The sequence below is a fragment of the Cebidichthys violaceus genome, unplaced genomic scaffold, assembly GCF_023349555.1.
Source record: "Cebidichthys violaceus isolate CVI_PGR_0920_01 unplaced genomic scaffold, fCebVio1.0.p SCAF_6, whole genome shotgun sequence".
Lineage (NCBI taxonomy): Eukaryota > Metazoa > Chordata > Actinopteri > Perciformes > Stichaeidae > Cebidichthys > Cebidichthys violaceus.
In genome coordinates, this window is record NW_027176816.1 from 10,865,683 (window position 1) to 10,888,772 (window position 23,090).

Here is a 23,090-nt window from a genome sequence, read left to right on the forward strand (position 1 = left end):
ATTCTTATGCAATACTGCGATATTGTCCTAACTGCATAGAACATCACTATAGCTTGTGAACATGAAAACATAACCGTAATGACTTGTATTAAATGACGCCATTCCTCAAACAGGATGTAAAGGAAAAAGCTTCTCAGGAAGGACCGAGGATTCTAAACTCTCTTCAGAATCCCAGTTACAGTCCTCAGAGTCGAATGTGGAGCCGGTCTCACAACGTTGATTGCTGGAGGACCGATTCCCAGATCCTCATCCTGTAATTTGACCACTCTCGGCCCAGCTCATCCTCCTCCTCATCAGTCATATTCCGAGTAGTGTTTCTCGTCTTTTTTCCTTTGTGAACTTTGTTCCTATCCCGTGTCCTTCTCTCTTCTTCCCCTCTGAACTCCCACAATTCTCCTAGGAGAAACATCAATACATGGGCACACAGCCAGTATCAGTACTGTACCATTATTATATCAGCCCAAGGTTAGTTTTTGAGACATTATTATTGTAGAATTATCTTTAACTATTATCTCCTATAAGTATCTCATACTGCATCTGCATGTAGTAAACAAATAACGAAATACAAATATCTTTATAAATTCAGAAAGTCTATGTTGTAAGTTATAATCAAAATCCTGATATTCAGCTTTAAAACACTGGATTTTAAGATGAAACCCAGCCGCTCACTTTAAAAGAGCATCTTCCACTGAGACCCTCCCATGTCCCTCATCCCTCATGTTCTGTCACTCCCTCTCTCTGTACGGAGAGGAACAGGGGTCATTTTGGGGCCACGGCCATAGAGTGTTTCTCTTTAAACATCACCACCATGTACAAGGCTTTGATGAAAAACCTTAAATCTCAGAGCTGCAGATCTCCATCTGAATGTCGCATTGGAAGCGTATTTAATGGTTCTCCTCAAATCATTTGCCCTCTGATTCCTCACATTTTAGTAATGTTTAATCTTGCAATGCAGTCTGAGGTGAGAGGTAAATTTGTAATAGCTTGTAAATTCACAATACCAACATAAAGGAGAAAGGAAGTGTAACAAATCATCTCTAATCTAGATTTGGAGTAGGAGGTTAACATATTTAGATAAATGTTTGTGTTATAGTCATTTACGAAAACGGTTTCGAGGCAGTGGTTGGAAAAACATGATGACCATGAGGGACGATATGTGTTGGAGCAAGAGGGGCCCGTGAACTCCAAAAAAGAGCAGCAGAAGAGGATGTATAGCCACTGGCTAAAGGCCTGCCCACCCCCTCCATTTCCTCATTGTTCTGCAGTGCCACTAAAGATAGCTTGAGGGCAGAGAATGAGGAAGTAGCAAAGTTCAAACAATCAGTAAATGCGAGCAAACCAGATTGTACCACAGCCTCATCTGTCTTTTCTCCTTTCTCATGATGGGCTTCTTCTTTCCGTTTGTTAGTTTTTGTCTATTTCAATTAGTGTTTTCATGTTCTTCCTTTCTTCCGGTTTTGTCTCTATTCTGTTCTCTTGCAAAGGAAGACCAGCTTTCCCCTTATTGCATTCTAATAGGCTCCCTAATGACAAACAAACGCGTTGCTCTGTTTATGTCCTTTAGTGGATGCACAGACACGTCTCCTTACATGGAGATTAGATAAAAAGGCGGCTAGAGAATGACAGACTTTCAATTACCATTCACGGCAATGTCACAAGATCACGCGACAATCTCGATGTCACACAATAATTCCATCCGGTCAGGCTTCAAGGGATGTGCTTGTGTCCAGTAAGCCAGAGCACAGGCCGATCGGTGACGACACACAGAAGCAGCAGTTTGTTCAAAACAACCATGGCGGCTCCTAAAGATGTAAGTGTAAAGGCTGCGATGGGATCAGAACTGGAGAGAATTTCTTCACTGAATGAAGAGCAGTGAATGGAATTGAAGACTTTTCTCGACAGAAAAGATGTTTTCACTCTTCTCTCGACTCCCTTCGGTAAGAGTGCGATTGACAGATGGTTCTTTCCAATCCCCTGCCACGTATTTTTTTGAGAGTGCCTGCCCTACTTCAAACAGCTTCCAATGATGACTTCTCGGGTGGTTATGTGTAACAAACCATCTGGCGGGTCAGGTTAGACTTTCAATGCCTCACTTGCACACGATTTAAGAACGTCTTTGTGACTTGAGCTGTGGCCTATGAATTCCTAAACGACTACGTTGCACTGGTTCAAGTTGTTTTGCTTTATCTCCTGTATCTCAGTGGCACAATACAAAATGCGTCTCTCACCATCACTGTTAATGTTTTCAAACATGCTCCTTTCTTCAATAAACTGATATAGACAAAGAAAGGGCTGCAACGATTTGTGTTCACAGAAATATAAGATATAGATGTAGAAAAATATAGGAGAAAAAGATAGAAAAGGACAACTAGGGAGGTGGAGAAACGGGTATATAGACGTGTAGAGAGATATGGCTACAAAGAGATTCAAAGAAAGAGCCTCAAAAAGATAAGAAAGGCAAAGGAGGATAACAGCAGGCGGGTTGGCAGGAAGGCAGACAAACCAGCAGACTGGCTTTCACAGGAATGATCGTGATTCATGTACTTTGTGAAACAGAGGAAAAGTGTAAGGGATACACACACAGTAAGACCGAGAGCCAGTTCAGCTAACAGACATACAGGTAAGGCAGAGATAAAGACAGTCAAGACCTTGAAAAGACAAGGCAGGAGGACAGACAGGTACTGTATTAAAAACAGACTGAGTAGCATGAGCCGTCTGGGGGCTTTTCCACTTAATGCTGTCAGTCAGCCAGTCCGGCAGCTCTCTGTAGGGACGCTAGGCTGCATTAGATTTGCCTGCAGGCTAAAAGCACACTGGACACACACTACAGCCTGCTAATCGGGTCACCTGTTGCACAACACTGAACTGAGACCAGCTACACACACACACACACACACACAATTTTAATAGGCCTTTTTCACAGCAGCCATTTTGACATGTAATTGCAGGGTAAACACAGGTAAAAGGATAACATTTACTATGTTTGATGGTTTACACTGACTTCAGATAAAAATAATAGACCAGCTGCTATAATCAAACAACAAAGGGATCTGCATCTGTCAATATGGATCATCAATGCTCGGCAATTAGTATCGGCAGAAAAAAAAAGTGATCAGGGATCTCTGAAAGTTATATTTGCTCTACTAAACACAGCCTAATCGTTACTATATTGGAGAGCTAAAATGAGCGAGAGAAAGGATGAGGGGGAAACAGAGAGAGAAAAGAAAAACAGCAAAGGAGTAAAGTGAGGGACAAAGAGAGGAAGTCAAGCTGACAGAAACAAAGTAAGAGTGCACAACAACGAGGAGGAGACAGAGTGAGGGAGGAGACACAAACTTTCACCACAATGTGCGTGATCATGGCTCGAAAAACAATAACCCTCAGAGCTTATCAATAACCAAACATGCAAGAAACATATTTGTCTGCTCCACACACAAACACGCTGTGGTCGGCTCTGACGTTCAGAGTGAGGGTGTGCGGGGAGTCTGCTTTCAAAATACCAGCGCTCACATAACACACACACACACACACACACACACACACACACACACACACACACACACACGCTTTTCAGGAAGAAGAAATAACACTCCTCCAAACAGATTGCAGCATTTAAGAGGTAAATCTAAAAAATCTATGGTAAAAACTGCACTGTTCAGGATGAATAGGAGCTGAGCCTAAAGTCTGTTAGGTGACACATCATCTAGCTACAAAGCTGTGTTATTCTGTTGAGATAGCATGAGCAGATTTTTCTTCTTTAAAAAAGACACTCAGCCTCCTGTCTAAATATTTTTTTTCATATCCTGTGCTTTATCCCTGCTGTCGTTATTATAAAAACATGTGTAATTCATTTCTATTATCATCCCTGGGACTTATCAGTCCCTCTATGCATCTTTTAATAAAAAGCCCCACTTATTTTAGTCAAGGAGGCCTCCATTCATCCCCTTCTGTTTCTCTTGGTGAACGTGCACTGCCAGACTGAAACTAGACAGGCCAGCTCGAAAGAAAAATAGCATGCACGTGTACGTAAGACGTCCTTTGTCTTGCACCTTTTTTTTTGTATACATAAAGTGTGTACTTTCTTTTATCTACCGCTGCCTTTTGTAACTCCAGTCAATGCTGAGTAAAATGGAAAGATCACACATTTCACCAGGATTCACAAGGTAACTTTACTGTACTTTACAGAAAAGTACAGCTCTGAATTAAAAGGTTTATTTCAATCAGACAACATACACTTTGTACTGAATCTCAGCCTCAACACATAAATGGTTACTTGAAAATCTTTAGCCAAACATCACAAGGTCTGATGGAGGTACAACAGTTCCCCCCCCCCCCCCCCCCTTAAGCAGCTTAGGTCTGTGTAGTGATCCTGTTGTGGATTACGGCAGCAGGAGTTTACAAAGCATGTGAAATACAAAGTCATACTTCAGGAGTATACTGTACTGTGCATGGGAGTACATTACCAGCTATCTCACTCATTTACATTACAGGTGTTTAACTATCACTCACAAACAGCGATCTTCATGCAGCACAAATTAAGGTAAATAGCACACTGGTGAATCATTGTAACTGCAAGTAGCCGACGTAGTAAATATACTTTATTTTATAAAGTATTTTATTTTAAACAAAATATAATGTCCAAGTTGACAGGAACCAGTGGAGTCGTGATTACATAATCAGAGTCTTAAAGCACTAGGTCACCAGAACACCCATATCGTATTTCTGGCATGCTTGCATTGAGGTAAACCCTTTGTATTCTAGCATTAGTGGTCCCAGTACTGTCAATGTATTGACTTGTTGTCTGTAGTTTGTTCAGTGTAGCAAGGGTTGTATCTCATACAATCAGATTGGAGGTTTGTGACCTTTGGAAACAATGAATATCCAACCCTCTTCTGCTGTCCCGAGTTTAGAGAGTTATTTTGGTGGGTTTGTTTTTTCACGAGACTAAACTGATTTGGAGCATGTGCTGTTGAACTACAGTAGTAGCACTATAGTTTATACTTATGGGCTACGATAGTGGTCAGGCAAGAGCACATGCTGTCTTTCATTATACAGGCCTGTGTTGTTCCCGTCAGAAATGAGTGTCCCCTGGGGGCCGTGTACACAAGCCCGGCTAGATAATCTACTGTCATGGATGTCATGCGTGTGACCCACAGCATCCCGGCAAAAGATTCTCCCCGGAGTACAACAATGTCAGCTCCCTGTTCATCCACCTTGGAAAAACTTAACAACTGATCGCTAATCAAAATGTACAAGGAAAAACTGCTTCATGGCGTCACCAGGCTGGAATTTGAACGGCCGTGAAATCAAGTCATAAACATCTGTTTATGCGCGCGCACCAACAGATGTTTATGCACGCGCGCACATCAACAGACACAGACAGACAGACAGACAGACAGACACACACCTGTTAGACAGTGGCCAAACGCCACTTGTGTGAGCACAGTAACTGTAATTCCCCTTTTTACCCCGAGCCAGCTTGTACCAATCTCCAAGGTTGGCCAATGGGGCATGATAAATATGGTCAGCCTATAAATGCAACAGACTAGGACTAAAGTTTAGACAGAAAAACACTGCCCAAGGCGTGGGAAATAAGTCTGAAGGATTCCTTTTTTTTACTTCACTTAGCACCTGGATGTTACACTCCACCAGTGCTTTAGTATCTGCCAATGACACTAGCAGGAGCAAAACCATGCGAGCCATAATCAAACTTTGGAAGCATTTAGAATTCCACAGACATAAGCCGTTAAGGCCAATTCATACTTTCCGCATCTGCGTGTCTGCTAGGTTCCGCTTTGGTCTGCGTGACGTAAATGTCCTCATTCGACCATGTCCACATAGAGTCTGCGCGAACCCCATGTGGACGTCTGTGTGCAGCCGAACATTTAGGACCGTGCACCATGTGCGCACAGTGAGCTTGCCGGTTTGTTCCACAGTCCAATCCAGTTGGTGGCATACATATGTACCTCGAGCTGGTTTGCCAAAGAGAAGATGATAACAAAGTAGATACTTGTTGTGCAAAGATCCACCATTACTAAAATGTATATAATCCGTCTATAAAGGAATACAAAGGCAGCCAAATGGCGTTGAACTCCTGGTAAACACTAGTATGGTCTATTACCGCAACGAACTGGAATGGAGTGTGGATCGAGAAATATGCAGGCGTGGAATGCCAGACCGACGCTGACCCTCATTTGTAGTATGAACGGAACAGCATGCGGGTCTGCGCAACCCCTACAAGTCGGCAGCTGTCCTAAGTATGTCCAAGGCTTTAACCGTTGTAAAATTTGGTCATTAGCTACTTGCACATCAGTGAATTGGATTAGATACACCTACAATATGTTCACAGATCATCTCAGCTGATCACAACAAAGCATTACAACCAATGGACTCATTGAGAAAACAGAACCCCCATTCACAAGGTAACAGCCCTTGGCTCCACAGCACACTGATGTGATCTAGGCCACACTGCTCCCAACAGCACAGAGGAGAGCTGAGCTATGCAGCAGCTTACATCTTCTGCCAGTCTGACACACACAGGGGAGTGATGGGAAAGAGACATGGCATCACTTCTGCTGAAGGTAACGCACTGTGCGGGACCTTGATATTTAGAGTTGCAAAGGATATACAGTTCATGAACTCTTAAATTTAAAAGGTGTACATTGCTGCTTAAAAAAGACGTGCATATTTTATCTTGGAAATATGTGACTCTACTTAATTTAATTCCAACTCTACTCTGATTGTGAAGTTGTAGGCTACATGTGGGCTTAATTCAGTTTTATGGCAGTATGAATTTAACGTTCAGAGCCTATCTTATCATTTAAAATGGTACAAGTATCAACTTATATTAAAATAAAAGCTGTTGACCAACAGTCATTGTAAAACTTAAGGAATTTAATACAAAGAAATTCCCTTATAACTATTATATGTTGCCTCTTGTTATATTGCAATGCTTGCTAAAATACAATACAAGACCTTTTCAATTCAACTTAAGTGAAAAGACAAGTGTGGAAAGCCTTCAGGAAGGTCTGTGTAATCCAGGCATAATTTCAAATTGAGAATTTGCAATGCAAAAGTTTAATTCTTTCACAGTTTCTGCAATGATTTGAAGGGATGCTATATTTAATAAATTAGATCTTCTAAAAGTGTTGACACTTTGTGGTTGAAATAATCAACAGTCAGACAAAATGTACTATTTTCGATCCTAACAGCCAGATAGATGATGAGAATGGAGGAGACCTAAATTAGATGGGTGGCAGATGAGGGCTCTTGCTGAATTCTCTGCTCAGTGAGATTTTCTGGATTCAAGTATATGCAAGTATGGCAGACCTCACACACTCTCAGAAATCCGTCCCTCAGGAGAGGATGAGATAGATTCTGACTACATCAGTGACAAGGCCTCAAGCCTCACCTTTATTTTCTCTCTTCCACTCTCCAATCGCCTCACACAAACACAGTCTTTCATTCTATCATAACTCAACAGGTGACAATCTTAACAACAAAACATCCACTTACGTTCAAAGTCAGAATCATCGTCTTCATCGTCATCTCCGTTGGACTCCGTTTGCATCGGCTCCCCATCAAACACCACTCCTTTCCCCAGCTTGACACCGGCACTGGCCCCATCCTGGCTTCTGGTGTCCCGCAAACGGGTGAAGTACTGTACTGCAAAATCCACCAGGTCCGACGGCCTTTGTCGCAGCACCTCCACAGTGTAGCCCTGCAGCAGTTCTGTCAACCCCACCGGTATCTCAATACTCATGGCTGTGTGTGGCGCGGTGGCGGCGTTTGCTATCTATCTACAGAAGGAGGGAAAACGGGTAAGAATTTGTTTTGGTTAAGAGTCATACCCGTTTCAGTACTGGGCTGTGATTTCATTAAGGACTGCGATGTCATTAAGGACTGCGATGCCATTAACGACTGCTTCGTGAATGAACAGCAGACTTTGACTTTTATGCCAGAGCACTGTGTTGCCCTGTGTGGCCTGTGAATGCAAAGTGGATAATGACAGCTCTGCATGGCAACTGGAATGTACTGGCACAGCCTAAGTAACTGAAGAAAAAAACATCAAGTTTGACAACTTAACAGATACTACACTACCACTACAGGTAGTGTAGCGTTAATGACGTGCGTGAAGGGTGGCTGTGACATTGTCACTGAGCGGCCACTTTATCTAGGGTTGAGCACACGGTTCACACAGCTGCACCAAACAGATATGAGCTTAGCATTTACAGACAGATAACCAGAGCCATTCGCTGGGTTTCAGTAGCATTAACTTAACTCCTGAAACTGAAGCGTAAACGTGGGTTTGGTGGCCGGCTGGAACCAGCTAGCAAAGCAGCTAATTAGCTAATATTAATGACAACTGGTTTACTGCGCTGTTCCATCCACAGATATATTTAACTAGACTTACCTATCCAACTTGGCTAACAAGTAATCACCGCAGCCAACGTGGAGTAGCTGCTGTTCAAGCGCAGTCTCACTTTAAACCCATCAAGTGTTCGCTATCTTGCTAGCTAGTGTGCCACCTTCAAGGGAGCCTTAACCGTTAGCTGACGCTGTATCATGGCGCACTGGCTGAAGGAGCTAAGCCACAGATAAGAGGCTGGCTGGATAACCGCTGCCATGCAAGCGCAGCAAGTTGTACAGCACCGGTAAGCCGTTTAGTGAGTTAACGTAACGTTACCGTGTCACTTACGTGAGATTCTGTCTCCCCGGCTAAACTAGCCAGTCCCCTCCTCTTGGTGTCTTCCTTGTTTTCTCTTATTTCGTCTCTTCTTTTTAGCCAGTCTCTTTGCCAGCGTAGCGACCGGATCCCTCCACAGAAGACACTTGTCCAACGGTACAGCCAGCAATGTTACGTTGGCGTCGCCTAGCTTAACGTTTAGATATTTTAGCTTTGCCAGCTAGCTGCAAAGCGATGCTGGCTAAGTTGAGAGGAGAAAGCACTCGACTTCACCGGCGCTGCAGCCTCTTATGACGTCCACGCACTTGGTGAGGGTGGGACTTGATGTGGCGGTACGGAGAGCAGGCTAGCTGACAGGCTAACCGGCTGAGTTGCTAACTACTTGTTAGCAACTGCCTGTTTTCCTTCGGCAACTGCCTTAATGACACCACTCACTTGGAGTAACAAGTCAGCTGCTACAGACAGGTGACCAATCCTAAGCTCAGCGTTTGCTGCGTAGCGCCACACCGCCGTTAAGTACAACCCGAAGTACCGACGAAAACAATTTTCTAACGTTATTCCAGTAGTGTGGCGGCTTACTGTAACAGGAGACGCCTGCAAAAATTAACAAAACACACGTTTCCTCCCTCCCGGTGAGACACGCCACAGCTCTTCACGCACGAATGAATCTCCGTCTCTACCAAGCGTTTGGAGGTGTGGTTACTGAGTGAGCCCAAAGCGTTTGACATTGATTGACAGAGAGCCTGGCCAATGAGAATAGAAGTTTAGAATACCCTAGCCAATTGGATATAATCATCTAACTACAGGCGGGATTAAGGGCAGAACCATATTTATAGACTCAGCATTGGACCACACCCACAAAAATGGCTTGACAATTTGGTTTCTATTAATACTAGATCATAAAAAATATAACAAATTCCAGCCAACGTGTCTGCATCTGTAAAGGCTAATGTGAAGAAGACATGTTTTACTTTTTAATTTATTTTCCAAAAAAACAGTCCCATATAGAGAAAATGCTCAACTTTGTTGCACTTTAATCTGAGGAACCCATCAATTCAACACAAATGTTGCTTCTGAAGTGTGTTTCAAAACACATAGATCTGACAGCTTTATACAGTTGCAAGTCTGCAACAGAATGCCTTTCTTGAAAGGTCTAAATCCTCTCTTGTATTAGGTGTAAAAAAATCCTCACAGATTCTCTTCTGTCCCAGTTCCCTTCCTTACCCTCATCCCTCACTAATTCCCTTGTCTAACCGCCATTCATCTCTCATCCTTTTCCTCCTTCCAGACTGCCAAGGCTCTTCGTAGGTCTGTTCGGATAAGACAGCACACTTTGCTCTTATCCTCTGGATGCATATAACAAATCTTCATGTAACCCTCTAAATTGCATTTAATCTGAGTAAATCAATCAAACCACGATTTTTTCCCCTATTTTTGTACACACCGCTTCAGTGCATTACTAATGATGATTCTTGTTTCCCCTTCCATCTGTTGCCTTTACTTATTTGTTTGGTCTTCAGTCAGTTTTCCCCTGCAGAACTGAGACAGCCGAAGTGGAGCATGGTCGCTGAGGGTGGATCTACAGGTATCTATTCTGAGAGGTTTCCTAAGCACCACCACAGACCGTGTAGCATCTCCTCTCTTCCATTTCCATTCCTTAGCTGTCACAGAGGTAAAGCCGTTGCCATGGCCACAGCAAGCCCGGATTTAATTCCTCGAACCAGTTTCTGATTGGCTTAGGTCTCTGTTTTTCAGATCTCCAGGCTCCCTCTGCTGGGAAAATAAACTTTGGAAATAACACATTCTTAAAAGATGTATTGTTTAAAGATGTTGTCACAGAGTTTGCAACCAATTCCTATCTGTGCTTTTTTGCAAAAACAGATCAAACTCATCAAAATATATCACATCATCAATATGACATTTATCAGTCCCACAGGGATATGATGGAGGTTGTATTACATTGCTGAAATCAATTAGCTTGTGAACCTTACTGTTTTCCCCTAATTACCGCTGTATGTGAATAAGACTCATGTATCCCCCATTGGGGCATTTTTCAGTTGAAGAATTTCCCACTATACCCACAGGAACATGAACAAGTGGCAGCACAACTTATATTGAAAGTGACAGATGAATATTCACATGTACAGTCGGGACTCTGGACCTTGGCTTTCCTAGAAGTGCCATCCTATGGGAGTCGCTGCTAATGCGGTTCCAGCAAACTCCAAAAATGTCTCAAGGAGAGCTGCTAGCCTACATCTTCAGAGAGAGGGGCGGAGGAGAGAGAGAAAATGTGGCAGAGAAAAATGCAAAGGAGACTGAGATAAAGTGAAAAAAGATAGCATGTCTGTATGTGGATGTTTGTATGTCCTGTGTGTTTTTAGTAGGTTTCCTCTCCGAACATCACCACCTTGGACTGCTGACATACAGCCAGTTTTCACTTAAATCGTTATTAAGTGTTGTCATGAGAATGTTCAATGGGGAGGATGAGAGAAGAGAGATTTCCCAAGAGGGATGATGAGTAGGTGACTGTACCAATTGCTTGCTGTGATGTGGGTTTCCTGGGAACCTAGGGTGAGGACTACTGTCTAATTCCTGGAGATAATAACCAAAGGTTTTGACTGTCAGCGATGTAGGAAAGCACCACAAAAGATACAGTAAAGCTTCTGTTTGATTTAAAGTGTGTTATCAAAATTAGGGCTAATGTAGTAAAATTGTATTACATTAGGACCTCATTGTTTGCACAAGAATAAGCTCATGGTAAATTCATGCCCTGAGATTGAAAAGTCCAAAAACCAAATAAAACATGAAATACAAATCATTGTATTTAAAATCTTCAGCCAAAGCCTTCGCTCATTCATGCCTTGCTTGCATGTGTACTGATCTGGAAACAGGAAACACAGTTCAAACTCTACATTCATACAACTGAGGCTGTCTTCAATGAGTTATGTGATACAATACCACCACCTAATGGCTGATGTGTGCTTTTAATCTCCCTAACAACCAAGTCAACTGCTGGCACTATTTGAACCATTATGAGCAGCGTCGTCCTGCACCTGGAGTTTGCACATGAAACACCACAGAAACCAGTTTGTCAGGTATACTGACCCATGTCACATTCAACTTCACTCTGCTGCATGCATTACAGCATGTAAACTAACTTTTCAATCTTCATGTTACTTGCAGTGAGAGGTAAATCCTTCACTAGATGGTCTGCATCCAATGATTGGTCCCAAAAAGTATGCTAGTAATAATTGTTTCCTCTATAAATACTTGAGATATTTTCTTGGAATTAGGTTGAAAACACAATAACAACACAAAATGAGTAAAAAAAGTTTCTCCCACCATGTGCTCTTTCCTTCTTATAAAGTGTTTAAAACGTTTATTAATAAACTGAACTATCAAGCTAAATAAAAACATTTGCCTTCACACTGAACCCATTATTAAGAAAAGCTGTACAAGTATTCCAGTCAGACTGCACAGTTAAACAGTCATAACGTTTATTCTGTAAGAGAGTGTGGACATCATTTAAATTCCAAGTAGTTCAGTAATTCAGAAGTACTTTGATTATTACATATTACGATTATTACATGATTTTATATCATTAATTAAATTTAATATTTAGTACACTGTTAAAACAAGCAATGCATTAATGTACAAGAAAGACTGAAGAATGTGATGCTTCAACATAACGTTATGTGGGCAACGATGTGCTGCCTATAAAGGAAAACTCTAATTGACTTCATACTTTATATCAATGCATGATCATATTCAGATTTGATTAACATTGTTTCCCATAACATAATGATAAAAAAGTAGAAATATTTTCTCATCACATTTATTCTGTATCTCTTGATGGGATGATGAACATTGCTTATCCTGACAACAATTCACACTTCATTGTCCTCATTTTCTAAATTGTATCTTAGTATTCTGCTACAGCCTCCTCACAGACAATTCAAATTTAGATCTTTACCAGTACCAGTAACTATGGCCAGAATTTTTGGTTCATGAATATTACGACACCTGACAAAAGTGCACAGTACGAGTAATAACAAACCGTGTTAAAGTTTGTCTCCAGTTCTGCCACATATACAGGAGTCAACTGTGACTATTTTAGTGCTTTTAGTACAGCACATGTCATGTAATGGACAGAACTTCCTGTTTTCAATTGGAAACTAATAGGGGAAAAATGGATACGTTGAAAATGTTACACATTCATCATTTTAGCATCCCATGGAGGACAAAAGCCTCCTCTTTGATGTAAAGTGTTGTGTTTCTTCACCGTGTGGATGTCTTTAGGCTGACTAAAAGAAAACAGTTTAAAAGACTCGGGAGGTGTTTATGAGATGTATCTCAGCCTGTGCTGAAAGATTCAGAAACAGATTGGACAGAAATTCAGACAGACACACCAGTAAATAGAAAGAGAGAGACAGGAAGACTATAAGCAGACAGACACAATTACTGAAACAGAAACAGATGTGACAACCAGAGTAACAGAGACACTCATCTGCTTAACGCAGTCCTGTGCAGTTTATCCATATCAAAACACACAATCGTCACAGTAATAAGGCACAAACAACACTAGACCACAATCCAAAAATAGCCGTACACTACGTATTCCCATAAAAATCTTTAATTTTTGTGTGGAATGGTGAAACATGCTGCTGTTGGAAGAAAACCTGATACCTGCAATTTAGTCCTCAAACATATTTTGACCAAATTGTCTTTAATCTAAGATGTAAAACAAGATGTTATGAATGCAGAGAGCTACATTACGTTTCTCACTCATGTACATTTCATTTAAAGTTTTTTTTAAGAGGAGATACCTTAAAATTAAAGAGAAAGTTCCTGAAAAACAAATTTGGGAAAAAAAAGTACACGATTTTCCCAAACCTGTAGCAATTACACCCTGTTGTTAAGATCTTGTTACGAAACATTTTGAAATCAGATAGTTTAAACATTTATAGTTGTGTGACACACAGCACAAAGACACTTCAACGCCGACTTCAACCCACAGTAGTAAAATACTCTCTATGCAAAATCATATCAGAAACATTGTCATACATTTTTGGGACTGCTGTACATACATACAACCTTGAACCAGTTTCCATCTCAAAAAGTATTATGGAGCTTCATGTAACTGAGCATCAACAGTAAAAATTACAGGATATGACTGGTTTATGGTATAAAAAGTGCCTTGTCATGATGCGTAATCAATATATAGTAGCCTATACATAAAATTAAATCCTATAAATACTCTAGAGAAGATAAATAAGGAATTTGTAAAATACATCAGGGGCTTGATTTTTGTACTTCCACCTAGTATTGTTAGAGATACTATTCTATTGTACAGTGTATTACAATATAATCAAGCAATCTGACCTCTAGAAATAAATCAAATCAATCAGCATTGTTGATAAAATCAACAAGATTTGAATGAGGTTTTTGTTCCAAAATGCAATATCAACCATTTTAAAATTCCATCTGCATTTTCAAATGAAAGATTTTTAAAGACTAGTGTACAATTTAAGTTCCCAGGGGAGGAAATGATTGCAACAACTTGGACCATCTGTATATGCGCATGCATTTATAGCATTTTGGAGAAGACCTCTTCAAGTCTTGCTGTCCACTCGAGCACTGACGCTAGACTTCATTCGTGCAAACTCTGCACTGAATATTTCCAGTGCACTTTAATCTCATAAAATTAGAGAAAGACTGGCTTGTGCCCCTCAGTCCTCCATCATATATAACAGCTCTTTTCTTAGAAACAGTCATAAAGTCGAGATAAAAAAAAAATACAGACCCCATTCACAAACCTGCAGGCCAACTGAATTTTGTTTTGTCAGAAAAGCTGCAGCCAAATTATTTTCCCCCTTAACATAAAACTTCTGTCCTAAATAAAAACGATATTAACAGTCGATTGGATTATTACATATTAACAGAGCAATGCTTCTGTACATGGCTATCTCTCAGTATGGCAAACCTGCATACAATTCATGCTAGTACAAGTCCACACACCAGTAGAAAAGAACATTGGCATGGATAGGGGAGGCTTACAGTAAATGCCTTTGCACAATGTGAAGGTTGTGTCAGGGATTACACACTTTTAAGGAATGAATAGGAGTGAATTGAAAAGTGAAACAGTGGTGATAATTCATTCTATTAAAAAAGTGGTGAATTCCTCTTTTAATTTCACTTATAGTGCTTCATCCACCACTTTTTAATCAGGGGGATAGATGGGGGCAAAAATATACAAAAAAGAAACATTTTGGCCTTAATATTGCAAAGAAATCATTCTTTCCAAAAATGCAAATAGTGTATTTCCAGTACAAACAGCAGACCAGCCTGATTTGAATTCAGTGAGTGTGGAGTTGTTATTCACTGCAAACTGATGACGGTAATTGTTTGCTCTCTTATCTCCATGCTCACACAAAAGGGAATCCTCGGAGCAGCAAAATGGACAACCAACTCTGAAAGCCCGGCAACGTCTGCTTCACATCCTGCACCATTAACAAATACACATTTTTCACTGGATGATTTTACAGGGGGGTGCTGCCATGGTTACTGACAGCTTCTCTCTCTTTTCCTCTCACGCCATCTCCGTCTCTCTCCACCCCCATAGCTAACGATAGCAGTAATATGCACTCGTGTAGTCTGACAGGTAGAGCTTTTTTAAATTTACTGTATACGCGTCTGAATCCATTGTGCAGTCGGGGTGCTATTACCAGTCTGAATACCACTGGGACTGTGCAGCCTTTGTGTGTGCTGTGCCTGCTGCAGCTCAATCAGGAGTAGATTGTGTTTGAAGTGATGTGATATGTGGTTGAGGTTAACGGTTGGACTCCCACTGGGACTGACGAACACATTACATCTCAATCTATGTCTGCACCCAAGGTAATGTAACCTGATATTTGGTCTGATGCACTTACATTCTCAACCCCCCTCTATTATTTGATGCATTTTACCCAATCTGTCAAACACTTCGCTTTGCGTAGAAAACGTACAGTATAAATCTTCCATGTGTTAATTTTTTTGTGCAGATCTCAATTGATTAATCTTTCGTTTTCCAATGCCTTTCCGTGGTTATAATACCAACATCAGAAACATCCCTTTGAACTCTGATTTGGACTGAGGGAGGAAACCGGAGAACCTGGAAAAAAGTCACGCTGACAAACATGCAAACTTTACACAGAAGGGCCGTCCAGCCTGGGATCAAACCCAGGCCCCTCTTGCTGTAAAGTGTCAGCATGGCATGACAGCGGGCGTGCAATTGTATATCACACTCGCATACAGACTCAAGAAACGTCAAGTTTTTTCGTCCCTGAAGTAATTTAGCGAGTTTGATACAGCATTAAGCCAAGCAGGGTCAGTGGCAGGTTAAGCAATGTGTTCCCTGTTAAACGAGTGGCAGTTCTCTGGCCAATAGATTGACCACTAGGGACAGTGTGGGTGGCTGACAGAACAAGATGTTTGAATAAGCAGTAGAACAAGGGGCTCTGTGATGGACAGAACAAAGAGCGCTGGTCACCACAGCAACTTAAAAAAAAAAGTGGGTGACACAGGGTGAGATAGGAAGTGAGATAGGGGAGACAGAGGGAGGTAATACAAATTTAAAAAAATAAAAGAGACAGATCAGACATGAAGCCAAAAATTCATCTCATTCCATCAGTCTTGTAGTAATCACCGTGGTTACATCATGTTCCTGTACACTCTCTCCATGAGTCCCTTTGAACTCTGTGTGATAAAGAAGAAAAAAACTCCTAAAAAAGCCAGGGTGAAACAGTGGAGTCTCTTTCCAAGAACTGCACACTAGATGTTTTTTTCGGACATGATGTCTGAAGTCAACAAACAGACACTTGTTATCTGTTGTTTGAACTGCCACAGAATGTTTGATCCCTTTCCATGTTTGATGTTGGGGGTGGACGAACATGTCAACTCTTGACTTGTGCGGCTGAAGCTTTCTTATGCTTGATGAATAGGTGGAAAAATCTTGCGAGCGTAACAATGCCTGCTAATTACCGTCTGCCTGACAATATAAAATGGTGAGCTCAGTGTGTGTCTGTCTGTCTTATAATTAACGGCTACTAAAAATATAGGCTACTGCGACATTATTGCTATGGTTTCGTTGAAAAACTATTTGAAGTCAGGGCTGACTTTAAGTTCTGCAACTCGTTGAGAAGTGACAGGTTTATACTTTGGGAACAAAGAAAATAGATGGGGAAATATTAGCTTGACCACTGCTTTATCCACTCGAAATGTAGATTGGATTTAGAGGAAACCTACAGCACACTATTCCTGTTACTAGCCAGAAGATATAAAGTATTTTTAATTACTTGGATTCTTTCAATTTTAAGATAAAATCAATCATAATCTCTCTATATTTTGTGTTCAACATCAGGGTATAAAAGCTGCTTCAAAGCCTTTTCATATACAAATACTAAAATCAGTCTAAAAAGTATCCATCATGTGTACAGATTGTTTTTGTTAAAAAGTAAATTTCCCCAAAGCTGCAAAATCATTTAAATTGGATAATTATTCATTATTAATGTGAAGACATACAGTACATGTATGGAGACTACATATGGAGTATGCAGCCAACAGCAGGCTTATACCTACAGTCTACATCTGGTGAATCTGACTAAATTCTCAGTCAAATCCCTTTCTGTCCTTCCTCGTCTGGAATCTATAGTAGAAAACATCCTGTCCTCCCAAAAAATGATGACTGCGGCATTGTTCTGAGTTGGATTAACACTATCCACCCATGCAAAAAACCCCGCATACATCCATGTTACTTAAAGGTGATTTGGATAAAAGTGTCTACCAAATGACAGATGCTGTTGAACAGAGGAGATCTACTCTTTTGTCCACAGTAACAGAGCAATGGGTCCCCTTCGTTTTCCAGCTGGGTCCTAGTCTGCAGTCTGAGCTTAATGAAGTTATAGCCACAGAGAATGACCCAAACAGTGAAATCAACTGTGACCTTAAAGGTCAAAGGTCAGAGAAGGGGGGGGCTTTTGAACTTTGCACTCTTCCTCTAATTCCCACTTACAGAGAGAGAGAGAGAGAGAGCGAGAGAGAGAGAGAGAGAGAGAGAGAGAGAGAGAGAGAGAGAGAGAGCAGCTTTACCTTGTTAATCTACATCCTGGTCATGTATACACTATTAAGGCTCACTGAAAGAACTATAGTACTTTCCATGGAAAGTCATTGTGTCCATTGGTAATAACTCAATAAATGGAGGTGGTGGGGAAGTAATGTAATACATCCGTGCCAAAGAATAGGGACATGCGGAAGTCAGGAGAAGAGAGGATTTGTTATATATACACAGTCATATGTGCTTACAGAATAAGTTTATAAGTTACTATATAAGTGTCAAAAGACGCTAACAAAACTGTCTCGATCAAATCTGTTTTGTATCCACTGATGTTGTGTGTTACTCATACACTGCTGACACTGTGATGACAGTAGAGCTATGTGAGGACCGAGCTATTGAGCGCTCACCCTGCACTGAACCGACAGCGGCTCCAGAGGGGCTGTCCCCCTGCTGATCCTGACCTCCGATCTGTCTCATGGTGGATGAGCAAAGAGGAAATGTGCCTGTGCAGATTAATACTGTACTACACCAGGTGTGTTATTACTTCTTAAAAAGATCTCACTTGTGTGTGTATAAATGTGGAGGAAACTTCATTATTGCACTTTGAACCCCAGCACACTGTAGCTTAAATTTTAATTAACTTGAGCTGCACCCCAGTGAGGTCCAATGGAGATGATCACATGGTTGCCAAATAAGCCCGATGACTGAAATACACAAGACACATCCCTGATCAAATGCTTTGCAGGGAAACTGATCTACAATAAGATGTGGTTTCTGACCCCATCATCCAATTTAAATCAGAGTAACTTGGTTTGAGGTTGATATATTTAGTTTTGTACAGTTTGTGCCCAGAGGATGAAGGCATTATGCTTTTTATACAGAGAAAATAAAGTCTATATGCCCAAATGTATTACCCAGGCCAGAGAGTGTAGTAATAGTAGTGTTGTTTTGCCTGACTGGAATGTGAGCAGGCCTCTTGGAATGAGGTTGGCAGTTCCCTTGGAGCGCTGACCGGTTTGTCAAAGTCACGAGTCTAGGAGCCTTGCGGTTGTGGCGATGTCGTAGCGGGGAGGCGCTCTGTGATCCAGCCGGTCACCTCCTTCAGCACGGACTCGGCCACCTCTGGGAGGTCGTGGTGAAGGCAGTGGTAGCCTCCCTCAAAGACCTGAACAGGAGCGAGAGAGTCAAGAGGGATGACTTGTTTGAAATCTAAGTCATTTGGAGAACACCTATTTTAAATTAACTACAGTGCAATTTCAGTCAGGGGTCAAAGTTGAGACAAATTTATCACGCTTAGCTAAACCTTCAGAGAAATACTATGAAAGTAAATAAACAGATCATTTTCTGTGATAAACCAATTTCCTGATACCAATTGTTCAGGCATTTAATACGTCAAATATTTCTTTGAAATAAAGATAAGAAGTGAGCAGGACCTCTCTTCCCTCTTTTCACTTTTCTCACCGCTCAGTTTTATTTTTTGTCCATTAAATTATTAACTATGCAAGAAAAAAATTGTGAACTTCCTTCTTCACAAACACACATACTTCTGCAAATGAGGAAGAATCTATATAGAGGTCAAAAAGCCTCTAGTGTGTCTGTCAGTGAACGCACCCTGAAAGGTTTCATTTAATAATTCTTTTTTTTACTTACATAGACAAACATGTATTTAACTGCCAGCACAGCTTAGTTTAGGCATCGACCAAAAGCTGAATGTACTGAACTGGGTTTTCATGTATTTAAAGGCAGCAGTTAACATTTCTACACAACTTGAAGTTGTACTTTCTGTATCAGTCATAAAAGCATGAACTTTTTTGTTAACTGTAGCAACCTCCCATACAGCCAAGTGTCATTTTTAAAATGTCAAAAGGCAATTGGGTGATACATCATTATAACAAAATGAAGCTACTGGATACAAGTTTGTGTCAATGTGATTATTTCCTTTTCTTTGACCGTATTTAAACAGGCTGTCCCACTAAAAAAATAATTTGAAATAAAAAACAAAATTTTTCAAAATCATTTCCATATAATTTTCTGTAAGCAACCCCATCCTCACCTTGATTTTCTTGTCTGAGCCCGGAGCGTTCTCGTACATCATCTTGGAGCCTCTGATGTCGCAGAGCTTGTCGTCGTCGCCGTGCAGCAGCAGGAAGGGCCAGCTGATGGACGGGATCTCCCTCTCGATGCGCGCCGCCGCCCCCATCAGCTGCATGGCGAACGACACCCGCATGCCACCGTGGAAGTTCAGCTCATCAGCGGCATACGTCTCCACCTGGCAGGAGAGAGAGACAACAAAGGGTCATGGTGCAAAGTGGACAATACTCGAGTTTATTACGCTTAGTATTAAGCATTTATATCGAACAAGCACTATAAACTTTGTGGTTTAATCCAAATATGGAAGAAAGTCGGGAGAATAAGTGCCTCCATGGGAGAAAACAGGGCCATGAAAGTAAGAAGACTCCTGGGAAAAACCATGAATGTTGGCAAATTGGATTAAGGATTATAAATAAATGGATGGGGGGCTTCAATGGAAAGAAAAATAAGAGTCACTGAAAGTAAATGTGACACGCTACATTAGTTTAAATCACAATTCAGGTGCAGATGGCACACCCTGTTTTTCTTACATCAAACATGAATTCTTCCATGTGGTCCATACATGCTTTCACATAAGTCACACTCACACACATACACATTTCTATTCATCTCATATGCAAACAGAGCTGATGGCCCACTCTAGCAGAAGCAGCTTCTCACAGGCCACATGCGCTGCTGCTTTGAATAATGAATGGCTGTAAGATGAGACGTGACACAAAAATGATCTGTTCAGAAGCTCAGAGAAGTCAGTGACGAAGCTTATACCCGGATACACATGAAAGAATGTAAAAACAGATACCGTGTAAAATATAATCATAGCAGGATATGGCCTAAGTTTAACTATAAGGAATTAGCATTACACATGTCAACGTAATTTTGACTAGTCGTAATTACGTTTTGAATTTGTATATAAGATATCTATAACTAATTCTGATGAGTCAAAACAACAGTAAGAGATATCTGTAAACCGCAGTGATTTCACTGAAAACGACACTCGACTCGTCACACACCCTAAGTGACACTGCAGATATCTGTAGTTCTGTTTTGACTGCTCTAAATAATAGTTGCAGATGTCTCAAACGTCCTTTTGACGTCCTTTTTGTTGTGCATGACGCTGCTCATGCAAGCTTGGATAGTTCAAACTGTATTTCAAGATATATGTAATTACATTTTGACTCTGCAGAATAAAATACAATTGTCTACAAATAAATTATTACTATACCTAATTCCAATTTGAGGTATCTACAACATCATTTTGACTAGCTAAAATTCTAAATTCTATCTAAAAAAGGACATTGTAGATATCTTGAATTGAGAGGAATTAAAGATGTCTGAAACTGGAATTAAAACTAGTCATAATTCAGTTGCAGATATCCGCAACTGAACTGTAGGCATCAGTAATAAGCAATCCCATACACATTAATGGCAAAAGTAGTTTGAATCTTACTTGTCAAAATGTATTTAGAGATGTCTAAGATTAGAGTTTTGACAAGGCAAAATTACTTTACAAATATCAGTAATAAGTACAGCTTTCCATAGGTGCTGGCATGTGTGTTTTTGTCTCCTCTGTGTTTCATTCAAAATACACACACAACCAAATACAGTGCACACAAGCGTTGTCTCATTGTCCTGTAGGTGACACAGTACATGCACCTGTTTTTATAATTACAAATAACAATGCAACCCACTCAAGGTATTACACACACACACACACACACACACACACACACACACACACACACACACACACACACACACACACACACACACACACACACACACACAGTACTTGCGATTTGGAAAGAATTCCAATTATGTATTGTAGGTTGGTCTTTCCTCCTGGGACTGTCAAATGTAGTTGGTGCATGACATCACACACGTATATATATATATAAAACACACACTCATATTTCCCCCTTGAGACCTGGTTAAATTATTTTCCGCGACGCCCTTCCCTGATATTTCAATGACAGATAACAATACAATACACCAACATGTGTCTCACCTGCTTCTTGTCCCGTGAGATCCATTTGGAATCGATGGCGCCAAGAGTGAGGCTCGGCAGCATGTGGTTTAGGACCTTCGCCATAAAAACCTGCAAACAGCGAAAAACAAAACACACAGAGCTTTCTAGTTTATTCTCACACATCAACACCTCCCTGATGGATGTTTCTATCCCTCTCTATTATTATTTTTCTCGCCATCTGACTAGTGTTACAAAGACATACAGTGATGCATATTTTGAGTATGCACTGTATAATCCACTCGTTTGCATGCAAAATAAAACCTCTCTTCTCCTTCCATGCAGATTGTCTTTGGCCTTGGACACACTTGTATCTGTGAGATTCAGAACTACTGCTGCTCAAATGGCACTTACACTGATTCTCACCTTTCAAACACACAAAAAAAAATAAAATGAAGTATTACAGTAATCCCCACAGCAGTGCTGAGTGGAGAAAGACGAAAGACTCCTGGGTAAACTAAGTACTTGACTGAATAAAGTGACTCAATTATAAAGGAAAGAGCAGAGGAAACAAGAGAGCAAAGGTGAAGAGGACAGAAGAGTGGACGAGCGATTGTGTGGTACCTTGAATGGCGTGGCCGAGTCTGGGTTCATTTGGACCATCGGAGCTATCAGAACCACTCCAGCAAAGTCACCGGGCCTCTCACAGGCCGTCAGGATGGAGATCGCACCACCCTGAGTAGGAAAAAGCACAGAATGTATATTTAGTAAATTAACTGGGAATTAAATTGATGAGATATTTTTTGCATAGGAGAAACATATAAAAGTTTTCAGTTGTTTGAAACCAATTTTTCAGTCAATTTGAATGCTTTATTTTTAAAGGTGTGATCTTCAATGCAGGGGGCATGAGTCAGAGGTGAGGTGCAGACGAACCAGGTGTTGTTTTTCCAACAACAGTGAACACATACATCGACAACAAGGGTGAGCTCTCTAAGAGGCAGCTCTACAAAACACACCACATCATCAATACACACACAAAAAGAAAATCACTAATTTCTTGTCACAATTAATTTATACAAATTAATACAAAAACCTGTGTGTTTCAAGTAATCAATGCAATCTATGCCATGTGTTATAAACAAAGTAGTACTTAAAGTGTAAGCTAAACAACATGCAGTGTGTGTAAAGAACCTTATGCTGAACACTTGGTTATGTTGGTTGGTTTTTGTGCTGTCAGGTGACCATGGTAACAGCTGGTC

General features: G+C 40.8%; 2 protein-coding genes across 4 annotated transcripts in view; both read right to left on the reverse strand.

Moving 5' to 3' along the window:
* Positions 1-9,367, reverse strand: part of prkar2aa (protein kinase, cAMP-dependent, regulatory, type II, alpha A) — a 39,634-nt gene extending 30,267 nt beyond the window's left edge. Inside the window, exons 1-2 of one of the 2 annotated variants that reach the window (XM_068732633.1) lie at positions 8,699-9,367; positions 7,516-7,795 (exon numbers count right to left, since the gene is read on the reverse strand). In XM_068732633.1, coding sequence (XP_068588734.1) covers positions 7,516-7,762 — 247 coding nt within the window. In that variant the 5' untranslated portion in view covers positions 7,763-7,795; positions 8,699-9,367. Of the gene's footprint in view, positions 1-7,515; positions 7,800-8,698 lie in introns of both variants that reach the window. The other variant, XM_068732632.1, reaches the window with a different exon arrangement.
* Positions 9,368-13,184: 3,817 nt separating this feature from the next.
* mgll (monoglyceride lipase) overlaps positions 13,185-23,090 on the reverse strand; it is a 39,490-nt gene continuing 29,584 nt past the window's right edge. For both annotated transcript variants that reach the window (XM_068732635.1, XM_068732634.1), the window contains 4 exons: positions 22,456-22,566; positions 21,874-21,963; positions 19,831-20,046; positions 13,185-18,942 (listed from right to left, as the gene is read on the reverse strand). In XM_068732635.1, the coding sequence (XP_068588736.1) occupies positions 18,811-18,942; positions 19,831-20,046; positions 21,874-21,963; positions 22,456-22,566 (549 nt within the window). In that variant the 3' untranslated portion in view covers positions 13,185-18,810. The remainder of the gene's footprint in view (positions 18,943-19,830; positions 20,047-21,873; positions 21,964-22,455; positions 22,567-23,090) is intronic.